Source organism: Triplophysa dalaica, chromosome 6 (genome assembly GCF_015846415.1).
Source record: "Triplophysa dalaica isolate WHDGS20190420 chromosome 6, ASM1584641v1, whole genome shotgun sequence".
NCBI classification, from domain to species: Eukaryota; Metazoa; Chordata; class Actinopteri; order Cypriniformes; family Nemacheilidae; genus Triplophysa; species Triplophysa dalaica.
In genome coordinates, this window is record NC_079547.1 from 14,064,720 (window position 1) to 14,080,514 (window position 15,795).

A 15,795-nucleotide genomic window follows, 5' to 3' on the forward strand; every position below is an offset into this window, starting at 1 on the left:
ATAGATCGAATGTATTATTTTGCCTTAAAGGTATAGTTCGCCCAAAAATGAATTCTGTCATTTCAAACCTGTATGCATTTTCTTTGTTCTGCAAAAATATATTAGCAAGCATATCACTAACCAAACAGATTTAATCCCTGATTTACTGCTATACTGTAGTAGGGAAAATAAATACTTTGGGAGTCAATGGGGGATAAGATCTGTTTGGTTACTGACATTGTTGCAAATATCTTCCTTTGCGTTCAGCAGAACAAAGAAATTTATACCTGTTTTGAAAAACCTGAGGGTTAGTATATCATGACAGAATTTTTCTTTTTGGGTGACTATCCCTTTAAGGTATGTATGTAAGGTTGTATGGTCCATCATATTTTGCTTGTTACAATATGACAATCGTTGGATGTATGCTGACACCTAGAGGTCAAACTGTAGATCAAGCAGAGCAAATGTTGCCACAGCTTTGTAATAATGCACTATACACATAAACGTAAAAATAAACGTGAACACAAGCAACCAGTCCATGATGCCTAACTGTTGCTAAATCACAGAGTTTGTAATCAATTGTAGGCTATAAGGTTCATATTTGTATTTTATTAAACAGCAGACAAATATGCAATCACAAAAGAATGTTGTTTTCAATTTAATTTATAATGTGTCATTTAAAAAACACTGGTTGAACTGTCAGATCAAAGTCACAAATCAAGTTTCAGATTAAATGTAAAACAAAGCACTGTGGGGGGTGGATGGAAAGAAGAGCATCTATCACACTCGACTGCACTTTGACTGCAGGGAGCTTTGGGAGGGGGTAGTGCAAAAATATAACATTAAAGGTTGTCATGTAAATTAGAAACAACGGTGTAAAAAAAGAATAAACATTTTCTAAACAAAGAATGCCCAGAGACACATCTGCGCATCCATAAGGTTGTTATTGCTTTTGGGAATTAAAGATCATAATATCTGAATGTCATGCTGGACAGGGGACAAGGTGACCTTGCAGCCCCAGCTGTGCATTTGGCCTGTTGGGATCTACAGTGCTGATGCTTATGCAAGTACAGTATAAATTCTGTTAACTGTTATCAAAAGGGACACTTATAGCATTAACTCAAAATTTTGCATCCTTACAACATCAGTGTTTTGAAAAATACAGCTGTTTTCATTGGGGTATATTCTTCTTGCTAATATCAATGAATGAATCTTTCCTAATCAAACCTTTTTTTGGTCAAACACACAGACACAAAGAGCAAACTGCGCACTGGTAGTACAACGCTTTATTTCAGGTATCTTTTCTTGAGGTAGACTTTGACACATAACACACAATTGCATATTCTGAACATACATCATTAGAGGTAGGTATCTGTTTACATTTTCCACAACTGTATCTTGAATTTGTTAACATTAAATATTAGCTGGACTGTAATCAGCTGCAGTTTTGTTTGTACATTTCCGTGTATGCCCTGCTTACCTCACCACAACAAAAGATCTTTTATTTCGTTCTCAAACCTCCTTTAAAACAAAATGGGTGGGGGTCAAAGGGTCAGAAGAAAGCACATCCAGTGATCAGCTTTAGGGGGCTGGGACAGCTCTGTGGGTTTCCATAGTAAAAGTCACAATAGGGGAATAGTAGAAGAAAGACTGCTAAGCACATTTGCAGCCCTAAATGACACCGTTAAAGTGGGGATACATTACTATGTGATGTGTAAAATTCTTTAATCCAATATCTTTAAAAATACATTTGTTTTTGTTATTAGAAGAGTGTTTACTAGCCCAGATTTATGAGTACAGTTCTGTAATACATAACAGACAAAAACGTTGGTTTAAAAAAACATTCAGTTTTTCCTTTTACAGCTTCAAACTGTGTCGGAGAAGGCAAAGAATCTAAGCTACGTAGACAATAAAATACCAAAACATCTGTCAAACTCAAACTTTTTTATAAGATAAAAAGTATGGCTTCATTCACAATTCCTGAGAGAAATTTCTTTACATTCAAAGGGTACATACTGTATTTATCTAATATTGCTATAATGTAAGTGTTCTTATATCACTAATTCAGTGTTTTGATAGACACTGAAAAGTTTGAATTACAATAACGAATCCTCATTGTAAAACATTCATATCGACACTCATTTTTAAAATGCAGGTTTCATTTTTGTGTTTTAAGGAGGATCCAAGATGCTAAATACGCTTGAGAATAGCTCATTTCTCTTTTGCTTTACATTCCAATTTCACCTTTTTGGTCTTTGGCTTGGATTTCATTGGTTGGTGTGGTGGATTAAAGCTTGTCACCATTATGTGCTTCACGGCACAACATAATTATAGAGTATAAGGTGATTTTAAAGACAAGATAAGGAATGAAACTAAGTATTTGTGTTACCTGATTAACTTTGTTGAGTGATTTAACATTAATCGTTAAAGAAATCAGAGGAACGATAATGTGCATAGAAGAGACATATTTGTAGTTCACAACTGATCTACTGCAAAACATCTTTCCTGATGTTTCCTATATTATAAACTGTATAAACGAACAAAAAATTGCCTGATTGATTTAATCCTGTAAATTTAAGGATATGTGTACTGTCCTGAACCCCCATATGACCGTGCCTCCAGTGGCTGCACATTACTGGTCTTACCCACAGAATCTACCTCAATATCGGTATGAGAGGGCAGTCTTTCTGGGCGGTAGCTTTGGGTGTCCCTCCCGCAGCTTTCGTTTATGTTCCCCCCATCTCCGCTCTGCCGATCGCTCTTGTCCCTGATTGTGTAAGGAGACACTCTGGCGGTTTTGGGTTGGTCGAAGCCGAACTTCCTGTTGCGTGGAGGTTCGGCATGAACGTGGAGGGCATTCAAAGGCGTGGGTGTGTGCAAGCCTGAGGGCAGCAATGGCGGAGTGCTGTGGGGGTATCCGGCGGTAAGACCGCACTGCTGGGGATAAGCATAGCCCGGTGTAGGAGGCAGGTATGCAGACGGTAAGGCAAACGCTGGTGAGGGGAGATAGGATGGTTTGGGGAGCAGGTGTTGGGAACTGTAAGATGAAGAGAAATCCTGAGATGTAGGGCCGCCGTTGTATTGCTGCACTGTAAGATCACTTCCGCTCCCCTTCAATGCATCTAAACCAGGGGGGCCCTCTGCAACGTATCCGACAGGCCACGCCTCCTGATGCTGCTCGCTCCTTAGGAAACTGCCGTGCTCCGGTAAGGCTGAGCTGAAGGAATACCTTTCAGCATAACGCTTCAGCAAGCTAGAAGCACTCAGGGCGTTGATATCGTCAGTGTAGCCTGAGAATCCGGGGCGACTAGGCTGCGGAAATGGGAGGGGCTTAGGGTGAACTGGAGGTGATGTGGTGGAGGAGACATCATAGACATCATCGGATGACCACTGCATCATTACCACACCTGAGAAAGTAAGAAGATAAATATACTGTACACTTTCACATATATGTTAAAGGGATGTTTCTGTTTAACGGTGCACTCATTCATTTTGGTTAACAGAGTCTGATATGGCAGTGACCTTCAATACTGAGTCTGACACCTAGTGGCGAGGATGAAGCTAAATTTATTACTGAAAAAAAAAGGTCCAGTCGGAGCCGATGGTCGAGCGGTTCGTGCTCAGACATAAGGCGCTGGTGCGTCCCGGGCGACCCGAGTTCGAATCCCGTCTCGTGGTCCTTTCCCCGACCCCATCCCCCTCTCTCTCATCCACGCTTCCTGTCCTCTTTAAAAATCACTGTTTGTCCAATAAAGGCAAAAAAAAAGAAAAAGGTCCAACTGGTCATGTGATCAAAACAGGCAGACACCCATTACTGTATGTCTTCATCACATGTGTCCGTACATTTTTTTTTTTTTTTGTGATACACTTTAAATTCAGGGAAAAATGCCTGAGTGCACCTTTAAATATTGTGGCTTTCTTGGTGTGTTACTACACCATACATTAAAAATAATGTAATTATGCAGTTATACTTATACAGTTATATTATGTCTCCAGACAAAAAAGATAAAAATCTAACTGGGCAGCAACCAGCATTCACCATATGGAAGTGTTTAGTAATCCGGACAAGATTTGATCTATTCTTCGCATCTTAATCTGGGACCATAATCTCAGTAAAATTGCACGGTCCTAATTTCACATGTTTTAAAGAGTCCAAGACAAATTAAATGAGCGATTGACTGTTGGATTTACGATCAGCGTAAATTTGTGTACGGGTGCATGTCTATTTTTATGTGTGTTCTGGAAGACGAGGGCAGATTAGAATAGACAGATTAAAGTTTTAGAATGGACAGAAGGATAATGACACATTTGTCAGTTTCCTACAGTACAGATTCCTCACTAATCCCAACAAATCCTTGCTGGACACAAATACTCTTGTTCATTTGAAAAATATATTCATTTGCTCGTTTTTGTACAAATGTTTTTAGTTTTGTACTGTTTGTCTGGTTTCTGTACATCTTTTGTTGCCCCCCTCCAATTCACACAAATCCTAGAAGTTCCAGAGACAGGATCCCCTCCATAAATACGGCTGCACCCGGAATGCCAAGAATTTAGCCTGGGATCTATTTACAAAGAGCACATCCTTTGCACACACACATACAAAAACATGTACCGCTGGCTGGACTTCACCTTTTTTAATTTAACTAATCAAATTACTGATGATTTGCAAAAGTAGTTAGTCAATCAACCATGATATAATTCATTTCATGAACTACAAATGACCTTTTCTGGTAATTGATGGCAATTTTGTGGAAACTTTAATACACAATCATTTTTGCATGAAAGATAAAGTGTTCATGAGATGACAAGACAGCTGGTTAAATCATTACTCTGTAAAGCGCACACTTTTTCTGCAGCAGAATTCAAGACGACACAAATTCACACAAACATTAAAGGAGTAGTTCACCATCAAAAGTTCTTCTGCAGAACACAAAAGAAGATATTCAGAAAAATGTTGTTAACAGAACAGCACAGCCCCCCAATCACATCTATTGTAACCAATTCAAGTAAATGCGGGGCTGTTTACAACATTCTTCAAAATATCTTCTTTTGTGTTCTGTGGAAGTCATACAGGTTTTAAATGACAAGAGGTTGAGTAAATAAATGATGACAAAATTTTCATTTTAAAGGTAAACTACTCCTTTAACATGCATTCTTGTGCATTTACTCACCATGCTTTTTTGACTTCAGCTACGATTCACTGTGTTGGTTTTGCAAATTGATTGTATATGTAATTGATTCTTAATATTTGTTTCACCATTGTTCATTAACACACATGCCTTAAATAGAGAAAGAGAGCGCAAGTTATTATTCCACCTTGCATTGCGTCCCCTTCTCTCTCGCAAGCTTACATGCAATGACTTACAGAATAAGCAAAAATAGAAATTTGATTTATGTATTTTTATAGTAAAAAGGCAAAATTCTCCTCTTTCACACTAACACACTCTAGTTTAAAACACATCAGAAAGTCAGAGAGTCATCATTTTAGACCATGTAATTTACGGTGTTTCAAATGGTGCATGCATTAATAAACATACCAGTACCTCTCTGCGTATTTCCATTGCACGTAACAGTTCTTGGTATATTCCAAGCTTACGATGCCATGCCTTCAGATACAGTTTCTTTTTTGTCTCTTCTTTTTTCTTCGCTTTAACTCCGTGTTACCTCCCTCTGTCCCTGTGACAACAGCGCACATGCACAGCCCCTCCCCCACAAGAACACTCCCATCCCCCGCCCTCCTATTTTCTATTGAATGCATTTAAATGAGAGAGAGGGGAATGTCTTTAGTATGTTTTTACAGTTAAACAACAGTGTTTTCTGTCACTGTTTATCTAACGCTAACAAATGGCCAGTGTCTTGATTTGTTAATCATCCACACAAATGGCATTTCCATTAGTTATACCTTAATGACTCAAATAGTGCAAAGCCGTTCGGAACAAATATTTGTATTCATTTATTCATTTTTAGGTTTTATTGTTACGTTTATTTACTTATTTGTAATTTAAACATTTGCGTTATGAGACATATTTGTGGGCTCTTGAGGGGCTGAAAATCTCTGAATATAAGATCATGACCTCAAGTCAACAGCTGAGGGCGCTTCTGGTATGTGAAGGCGATTTTTTTTCACATAAATGAGCAATGCAGACGTCTCCTCTGCTCCTCATAAAAATTGTTACAGAAGAACATTGTTAAAAAACATTTTTTGTAGACATGCAAATAGAAGCATATTTCATATGGCTGTCACAATATTCAGTTTTCCCACACAATAAATTAAAATGCAGATTTAATGTAGAAAAATAAAATGCTCTTTTGGCCAATAAATCACACACACAGGAGGTGAGAAGCAAGAGAGAGAGAGAGAGAGAGAGAGAGAGAGAGAGAGAGAGAAATATGTTTCCCATTTATATATACAGAACATTGTATTATTATACCCCTTTATTCTGCTACTTAAATTTATATCTTGATTTTGTAAATCTTTGTTTAAACTACACTCTATTCTGTCAATCATTTATGTAACGCACTTTGAATTGCCCTTGTGTATGAAATGTGCTATATAAATAAACTTGCCTTGCCTTGCCTATTTCTCTTTTTTTATATATTTACATATATTATTAATTAAGTTGCGCTACATACATCACACTTTATTTCATTTTATTTTAATTCGTTGTTTACATACTTGCACTGTTGCTTTGGCAATAAGAATGTACATTTTGTCATGCAACACTTAAATTGAAATTGAGAGAGAGAGACTTTTCTGAACCTGTTTGTTTGTACCTGCACTATGAAATAAATATAATTTTCTGGCAGCCGGAGCGCTAGAATTTAACTATGAGTTTTTTTCTTTAAAATGACATGTTTTCCACAGTTTTCTTGTACATTTGCAGTCCTTGTCTGTAATTTTATATTTTTTGGTCATATTTAAAAAAATGAACTGTAAAAAACCTGTAAAAAAGGAAATTTACCAGCAGCAGGGTCACCAGAAAGAAACCTATAAAAACATGTTTCCCATTTTACCTGTACTGACTGATTTTTTAAATACACAAAAACATTCTTTTTACATTTTTTCATGTATGTCTACCTCTACCCCTGGTGTATAGACCTTGTATTTCCTGTGGTTTGGTGTAAGATTGTGTCTTCTTTCTGTGTTATGTTAGCAGTGTCTTTATTTCTTGTCTGTTCGAGTAAACAGCACTTCAATCTCAACCCTTGGTTTTTGAAGTCCTCCGTATGAGAACTTTAGCAGCAAGAAATTGATAAACTGTTAATGCCCCATGCTGTTCCTAAAGAAACTAATGTTGTTAAAAAACAGGACTGAGTATATAGATTTAGGCACACTATAAAGACCTTATAAATTCATTTGTTTTGCTAAGGCTCTCCAAACACAGTGGCAACCTTTGACAACCTTTTAAACAATCAGGAAATCATTGGTGCTCATACTTTCACTTTATTACTTTCTTTCTTTGTCACATTTCTCTTCACATTTTCATGTTTAAGCTTCCAGACAAGACTCTACAATTGAACAATGATTTGGCATTATAAAATGTATTATAAATTCCATTATGTTTATATTTATATTCTTTGATTCATACATTTTTCTTGTTTGTCTGGTATAACAGTCTTGACAAAAAGTGACTAGGGCCTTCCCTGTATATGACATTTAAAAGGTATGAAATGTGGCCAGACACCAACATCTGCCCTGAATAAATTGTAGTTAAACAATTGCAAGAGGATTTTCAAAAGAAAAAAGAGGATAAAGATTTGTCACAGGTTTTCATTTGAATGCATTCCAAAAATGTTAATAAAACATGAAGTTTGTTGAGTTTCAAATTTGGCACCAGCAATTTTAATCTCTGTCATCTAGGGCATCCTGGAGCCTGAACAACAAAGAGAATGTTAGAGATCAGTAACATTTAAACAAGCAACTTTAGCTATATTGTACACTATATGCTCTTTTGTTATATGGCTTTATAAGCTCTCCTTACTGGAAGTCTCCTCCATCAAGGAGTACTTTGTATGTGCTGATTTCTGCCTCCAATTTCATCTTCATATTGAGCAGGGCTTCGTATTCTTGACCCTGCTCTGTGATATTTGACCTCAACTGTCCCAGCTCAGCTTCAAGCTGCAATTGGATGTTATTATACTTCTCCAACTCTGCATTTGAACGCATCTCAGTATTCCTTAGCGTGTCTTCAAGCGATGCTCTCTAGAGATTAGAACAATTAAAAACACTCATGTTTAATTCAATGTTCAAATCTTTAACATGTTCAATTATCCTACTAAAACCCTCACACATCCTATGTGTACATGGTTTATTACCAGGTTTTGTTGAGATGCAAGCTCTATTTCAAGAGTCTGAATCTGTCTTCGCAGGTCATTCATCTCCATTTGTGCACCTTGTAACGCTTCTGTGTTCTGAGATACCTGCACCTGGACTTCTGACATCTGAGGAGAGATTTGGTTGGAGAAAGCAAGCTTGAGATCATGTCTAAATCATTTTGTGGCCAGAGATTTGTGTCATTATTTTCTGTACCTGGTTTTCATGCCACATTTTAAGTTCTTCTACATTTTTAAGAGCCATTTTTTCATAGTTAGCCCTCATTTCGTCCATCACTTGAGACATATCCTGTCCCTTGGGTGCGTCAACATCAACCTGAACACCTGACTGCGTGATCTGGTTTCGTAACTCTCCAACTTCCTACGCAATTGAACAGAGAGGAAATCTGAGACATGGAAATGCATTGAGGGTTGGACATTAAGAAGTTGATCAGTAACATTTGGTTCGTGATAAATAACAAACTTGTTGTTTATTTAAAACTGAAGTGTGAGTAAGTTCTGTGCAGTTAATGTTGTTGTGCTGGGCCTTCTAATTGTTGATACCATTTGATATATAATTGTCTTTCTGTATTAGCTGTAATAAGTCTGTGAGAAGTTCAAACATTGAGACTGTTGCATTTACATTTTCATGGTTCTTGTTGAGGAATAGAAGCTCTTCTTTCAAGGAATCAATTTCACCCTCCACATTCAGGCGACCAACATTGGTTTCATCAAGTACCCTCTTCAGACCACCAATATCTGCTTCCACTGACTGCCTGATGGCCATTTCATTCTCAAATCTGGAACACACATGCAATTAGATACTTTAGTGAATTCTGCTAAAGGGGATTGGAATAGAATGTGTCGTATGTTTAAAGACATTTTTGAAATTCTTGTTGTGACCAATGGCATGTGACAGTAATTAAATACTGACTTGACTCTGAAGTCATCCACAGCGAGGCGAGCGTTGTCAATCTGCAGAACAAGACTTGCATTGTCCACAGTGGCATCAAAAACCTGCAGGCAAAACAGGAAACATATTTCACCACACTTTGTCAGAGGAAGATCTGCTTTTGGCAGTCAAATAAAACCTTTATCCTGTAGCAAGTCTCTCCAAAATAACAAGATTAGAATAAGAGCATTCTTCAAACCGGCGTCTCTCAACTTCTTCTAATCAGTTCTTTTCTAATCAACTGTAATGATCTCACTAATTCAACTTAAAGTATTTCAAGTTAATTCAACTTGTTAATTCAACTTTAAAATATTATTCAACACAACAAGTTTGCATCAAATTCATTGTTAATAAAAAAAAAATAGTTGAATTAACTAGGCAGCCAGGTAGCTTAATATTTTAAGTTTTTTAAATATTTTTTTAAAGAAATCCGATTTTGTAATGTATTAAATTATTCTGTACAACTTTCGTTACGTTAACATTTTTTAATATGAAACATTGGAGCATAGAAACGTGTTCAAACTATCAAGAATTTCTATATAATCTAAAAAAAATTAAAGGGAATTTTATGTTTTGACGTCTAAAGTGTGTGCAGGTGTCCATATCAGAGAGACTATGCCTGTGTGTTATCTATCTGTGCAGTGTTTTGAATAGAAATATCACACTCCTACAAAGTTCTTTCATGTGACTCATCCTGCAAGAGGAAACTTGTGCTTTATCACAAGCTTTTGTATAATGTTTTTGGCAACAGCATATTTTAGTTGACCCCAAAATGAAAATTCTCATATCGTTTTCTCACCCTCCTGTCATTCCAAACCTTTATGACTTTCTTTCTTATGAGGAACACTTAAGAAGATGTTTTAAAGACATTGGTAACCAAACAACATTGACTTCCGATATCCTCTTTTGTGTTACGCAGAAGAAGAAACTTATAAAGTGAATAAATGATAACCGAGTTTTTATTTTTGGTCAAACTATCCCTATAATTTAATATAGTGAAGTATTCTAATGATTTCTAGCTCACATATCTGTTTTGTAGTTTTACAACTGCGAAAGGAAAACAGGCCCTATTTACAGTATTTCTATGCTCTCAATGTTATATAATGACACAACCACATATGTTGTTCAAGTTCTGCAGCAGTGCCATTCTCGTGCACAATTGTGACTTTGTGTGTGACTGTGTGGGTGTGTATGCCTGTGACTGCTCATCTCACATCTGTTTTGCATTATGACTGTGTGGTCTGTTACTTTAGGAAGTTTCAGCTTCCAGTAGTTCATCAAACGTTCTTCTAATAGTTTAGAAATGATTGTGAGTGTTTTATTTATGTTGGCTGTTGGCCGTCTCTATGGTTACACCGGTTTACAACCTGAGGAATTCCCTTGTAGTAACAGAGAGAAATAGAACAACCACAAAAGAAAAGAGAGGGAGAAGAAAAGGGTGTGTGCCACACCCTTCATTCAGATGTAGATATTTGAGAAGTCATTTGTTCTAGATTTAAGTTTCTCATGGACTTCTACATGTTAAAAAATAACGTTGACATGATAACGGCTCAGGTTTTGTAGAAATGACACTTTTTGCAAGTTTCATAAATTTACCAAGTTTATTTTATATACTATATAAAAATCAACAATATCTTATATTCATATATACATAGACCATATAAAGAGATTCTGCACATATTTTTATGTGTCTCCAATTTCATCCAGACTGCTGAAACGTTAAACATCTGGCATCAACGTGAACAACTTCTGGATCCCTTAAACTCTCAAAACCTTCAACCCCCCACAAAAAAATCACGCGGATCATGAAAAGCATGTCTATCCCAACATTATCTCTTACCTTGTTCCTCAGATCATCGAGGATGGAGTTGTACTTGCTATTATCGCGGGCCTCTGGTCCTCCTTTCTCAAGGACCTCTCTGATCTTATGCTCCAGTTTGCCATTCTCCTGTTCCAGCCTTTTCACCGTCTCCAGATAAGTGGCCAGGCGGTCATTCAGATTCTGCATATGGCCTCTCTCATTGCCCATGCCCATTTTCAGGGACCCCCCCGAGCCAGTGCCCATGCCTGCAGAGCTCACCTTGAAGGCAGAGGAAGCAGAAATACTCCCGCTTCTAGGGGCAGAACGGAGAGACATGGCAGAGGCAGTGGAGATCCTCGTACCGTGACCTCCCGCCCCGCCATACGTGCTAGCGGCACGGTTAACAGGCACAGAGCGGGTGAAGGAAATGTGAGATGCCTGAGGTGCGTAGTAGCTCATGGTGTTTGTAGGAAGGAAGTAAAAACTGAACGAGAAACTGAATGCGCGATAGGGGATGTCAAGCCTGAAGAGATACAGGAACAGAACTGCAAGGCTTTTATACCCCCGCAAAACTCTTGCTGTTCCTCCTTTTTCTCTGTCTGACTTAGACTCGCGCGCTGACCAGTTAAGACCCTCCCCACATGGTCCATTTCTCCCCCCGCTCTTTTTTCGGAGTTCTTTAACGCCCACATTCTCTCTTTTCCTTTCCACCCGATCTCACCCCTCTACCTCCCTCCATCTGAACTCCAATGACTGAGCTCATCTGGCCAAGGCCACATGTGCAAACTGGAACAAGATACAGCACTGAGATCAGGCCCATTTTATGCTCTCAATCCCACAATGCTTTAATGAAATCTTGAATTACAGCTTCATCTGATGAGAACAGAGGCTGAGGTGGTAAACAATGGCTTTTGATTTTGATCCAGCCCGTAGGGATAGGCTACACCTATGAGCACATTTTCTCAAAAGTCACTTTATTGTGTAAAATATCCTTTAATCCATAGATTCGATCTTTCATTATGTCAAAACCATAGATCCTTAAAGCATTGGGTGTTAATGTTTAAACATTCTCATTTCATTCTTTTTTTCTTAAAACTGCAACTAAACAGTCTCGCTCGCTTTTGACCTTTTAAGGTGTCTGGCTCCAAATTACATAACAGTCCAAATATGCAATGCGCTATCTTAAAGTACATACTCCACCTTGATTAAAGCTCAATGTTCAAAAGAGGGGAGCTTTATCAAAAAACTTACAAAATAGACTTGTTTTGGCCAGAAAGTCTCCTCACATTTCACAATTGGACTGAATAGAGAACAGTGTGAATTTCTAATGCCACAGCTTTTGTAATCTGAGAATAACAGAAAACAAAAAAGCGTTATTGTCAGGATGATGATGTTTCTTTGAAATATCAGTGTTCTATACATCAGGACACCAAGAGGCTGTACACACCCTAAACTTAAAAGAAACCTGAGGAGTCTGCACAAACAATTTGCTTGAAAGTTGAACTTTCTTTCAGTTTTTTTATGCCTGTTTTGATTATTTCAACCATTATCAGCAGGTATTATCATATAGTATCAAACTTTGAATGTGCCCGGGACCTATTTGGATAACGATCTATTTAATTATTTGGGTTTTTTTTTACAGATTTTTCAAGTATGTAATTTTTTTTTGGAAATACAGTCTAAAAGCCTACAATTACAGGAAAAGATAGCAAATTTACAAAGGGGGGATTGGGTGGGTTTTGTAGGGGATTTACAGTAAGAGACCCGTAGACAAGTTATGAATGAATGAAAACAAGAAGTCAGGAATGTATTTAATAGAAAATAATTTACTGAAGAAAAATAGTTTGTAGTTTTGCCAGCAGAAGTCCGCTTCAGCACTCTCAAAGAGGTTCACAGACAGACCTGCTTTACAATTGAAATACAGTGATGTTTATGCTAACAGAGTCAACTAACTACGTCCTTACTTTGGTAAATCAAGCTCACATGATTGATTATTAATAGATAAACAAGAACACAAAGCTCTCGAACACTTCTGGAGTCATGAGACAGGACATGCAGATTATCAAAGATGACTGGCATGTAATTAAAACATAACGTTACGTCTGTCTCATGATTTTCCACTCTTTCTCACTTTCCTGAAACAATACAATCACAAATAGACAAACTTCTCAAGGGTAGAGTATGTGCTGACAGAAGATGTTTTTCTTACATATGATAAGAAGTCCCTTTTTACAGTCACACTGACCCAGCAGGGAGAGCCTAAGCATTTATTAGAGACTTAAACCATAAATTATTCTTTACTTTCTGTATCAGAAAAAGTTGTTGTTAATCATGCTTAAATAATCAATTTAAAATAATATAATGTTGAGTAATAATTGATTAATATTTGTCAAAACCACATAATGTTTATTTCTGTGTGGATTTTTTCAAAGTATATTTTAGTAAGTTTCATTAATAATGTCTCATTTAAAAACATATTTAACTTTGGCTGATGAGAATCCATTCTTGCTGACAAATATAACATGACAGGGGAGTGATCTGCAGTTTGTCTTTGTTTGAATGGGGTTGTCCATAGTTTCCAAAGAGCTTTGGTTACCAGATGAGTCATCAACCCATGATTTCCGGGAGCTCTAAATACAAATGTCATTCCAAATAACAAACACCCTTTAAAAAAAGCATATGGCTTGATCGAACTTCTTTGCTTACTGTTTGAAGAACTCCCCAGCATGCTTTCATGAAGAACTGTATTATTTCAAGACCCTCACCATCTGAGTGTTTATTTCCATCACGTGGCAACAGTGTGTGTGTGTGTGTCATCTGACAGTTGGTTTCTAAGCAACGTTTTCACTTCCTGTATTGTGGCTGGCCTAAAATCCACCGAGCATGTTACTAAATTCTGTTGCATGGCACGTAAAAGCAGCCTGTATTTCTTTTGTGCCCACATATTTTAAGAGGTCAGAGCATTTTAAGGTGTTCTCTTAACAAAAGTCTTTCAGGCTTGTACCAATTCGACAAGTGCACAAACATAATTTTCATGCCTAAACTAAATCCAGACAATTTAGGTAGTTTATTTCTACAATTTGGATACGTTTGATTAATAGCAATATGGATGTATATGTGGTCGCCTCCTCATTTACAGCAAATATTATCATAGGTTAATTTTATGTAACTAAAACAAGTATTTGGTATTTTTGTTTCTTAGCTGCATTTCGTTGGCCTACTTACAGGCCATACTGCGAATGCCGCATGCGGCTTGATAGCAAAGCCAAAGCAATTCTATCACCCCCTTGTGGTTGGCTGCAGTATAGACGGTTTCAAAGCAACGTTAGAAGCTGTGTTCAGGCGTTTACGCTTGCGGCCGACGTGTTTTCAATTGTTTTCAACGGAAACGCCGCGCTTTAAAAAAAAGCCACAACTTGACTTTTTTCAGCATCGGCGTTCGAGCGGGCACCCAGAGTTGAAAAATGCTCAACTTTGGCCAGAAGACTGCGCCTGCAGCTGGCGTTTTCAGCCGCGGCGTTACCGTTAAAAAACAATTGAAAAAACACGCCGGCCGCAGGCGTAAACGCCTCGGTGGATACAAGCCTTAATACTATAAAACTATTTATATTTTAATATATTTATGTTAAGAGTACTTTATATTAATATTTTATAGTATAACAATGTAGCCTATTAAATAAACAATTTGTTTAATTTTATTGTATGTTCATTTTACTAAATGGACACATTTTTACTAAATGAACAGTTTGTTGAATGGGTCGTGTCATTGGGAGGCATTTAAAGCCGTGTGTCCGCCGAGGCCTTTAGTTATATACGTAAGATAAAAAAATAGCAACAATAAATAGATACATTGATTCAGGAGAAGCAGGAAGTACTTAAGAATCAGTGTTTACATCTTGTGAAGTGGTCCATCATAAACTCTGCCCTCACCATGTAAACAGGAATCACGCCAAAGTAAAAAAAATTCACTTCAAATAAATTCTTGCCCAAGACAGTTTTCTCATTTTTGTAGTTCTTATCACGCTGTTGTATGTTAAAGTGTTTGGTTGGCCCCAAATGACGTCATCGACCCAATACGTCGGGAGCCATATCTCAGATATTTCAGCATCATTTTTCTACAATGGAAGTTGGGTGCATCATCCATGTTTTATAAGGTCTATGGTCCATACACATATACAGTGCAAAAGACAATTCAGGCTAGATGTTGCTTGTGCAATATAAATAGCCATTTCTTTATCTTGATAAAGCCCTGAAAAGGGGTCAAAAGAAATTATAGCTTTTTCTCATATCATAATACAATTATTATAGCAGAGATTACAGTTTTGGATAAATATCTGTTTAATCTGACAATGCCCGCAAAATAGATAATCGTTGTTTGGCTCATCCATAGACTGCATGATCATTGAAAAGGATAACAGGAGACAGTGAGTCACACATCAGAATGAAGGAATTTGCACCACCCCCACCCCACTACCCATGACCCCCTCCAGCACAGCTAACATCTCGCTGTCTTTTCCTTTCTTTCCGTTCATACAAATTTTCACACTTTAAAGTACAAAGTATATGCCATGCAGTGTTTTTTTGTTGTAAATGTGAGTGAAAGTAATTTTTTTATTTAAAATAAAAATCTCACAGTCACTGTATTTACTAAAATCTGGTTGTATTTTTTTAAAAATAAGTTAAAACTGAACAAGAGGGTTAAAGCACATTTTAGCTGCACTCTTTTGCAGTCAAGATTGGCTCTGCAGGC

The 15,795-nt window shown here is 37.3% G+C and overlaps 2 protein-coding genes across 4 annotated transcripts; both read right to left on the reverse strand.

Moving 5' to 3' along the window:
- Positions 1 to 1,233: 1,233 nt before the first annotated feature.
- On the reverse strand, positions 1,234 to 6,277 carry si:dkey-195m11.8 (fidgetin-like protein 2). Of its 3 annotated transcripts, XM_056750870.1 has the most exons (3): positions 5,523 to 6,277; positions 5,151 to 5,258; positions 1,234 to 3,386 (listed from the first exon to the last, which is right to left on the reverse strand). In XM_056750870.1, exon 3 carries the CDS (start codon positions 3,376 to 3,378, stop codon positions 2,554 to 2,556), a length of 825 nt encoding a protein of 274 aa, XP_056606848.1. In that variant the 5' UTR covers positions 3,379 to 3,386; positions 5,151 to 5,258; positions 5,523 to 6,277; the 3' UTR covers positions 1,234 to 2,553. The 3 variants fall into 3 exon arrangements, with proteins under 3 accessions (XP_056606848.1, XP_056606847.1, XP_056606846.1); XM_056750869.1 differs by lacking the exon at positions 5,151 to 5,258 and having other exon boundaries at positions 5,517 to 6,277; XM_056750868.1 differs by lacking the exon at positions 5,151 to 5,258 and having other exon boundaries at positions 5,523 to 6,274.
- A 1,126-nt stretch (positions 6,278 to 7,403) lies between these two features.
- krt18b (keratin 18b) lies at positions 7,404 to 11,594 on the reverse strand. The gene is made up of 7 exons (XM_056750867.1): positions 11,085 to 11,594; positions 9,227 to 9,309; positions 8,936 to 9,092; positions 8,510 to 8,674; positions 8,296 to 8,421; positions 7,962 to 8,182; positions 7,404 to 7,853 (listed from the first exon to the last, which is right to left on the reverse strand). Exons 1-7 carry the CDS (start codon positions 11,502 to 11,504, stop codon positions 7,823 to 7,825), a joined length of 1,203 nt encoding a protein of 400 aa, XP_056606845.1. The 5' UTR covers positions 11,505 to 11,594; the 3' UTR covers positions 7,404 to 7,822.
- Positions 11,595 to 15,795: the final 4,201 nt, after the last annotated feature.

Bases quoted from the DNA above. Each gene is read 5' to 3' on its own strand.
- krt18b (XM_056750867.1), bottom strand. From the start codon at position 11,504: ATGAGCTACTACGCACCTCAGGCATCTCACATTTCCTTCACCCGCTCT. The intron at 8,422-8,509 runs GTACAGAAAATA...ATCTCTCCTCAG, and splicing joins AAATGTGGCATGAAAACCAG to ATGTCAGAAGTCCAGGTGCA. The intron at 7,854-7,961 runs GTAAGGAGAGCT...TTTGTTGTTCAG, and splicing joins CTTGATGGAGGAGACTTCCA to GCTCCAGGATGCCCTAGATG.
- si:dkey-195m11.8 (XM_056750870.1), bottom strand. From the start codon at position 3,378: ATGATGCAGTGGTCATCCGATGATGTCTATGATGTCTCCTCCACCACA.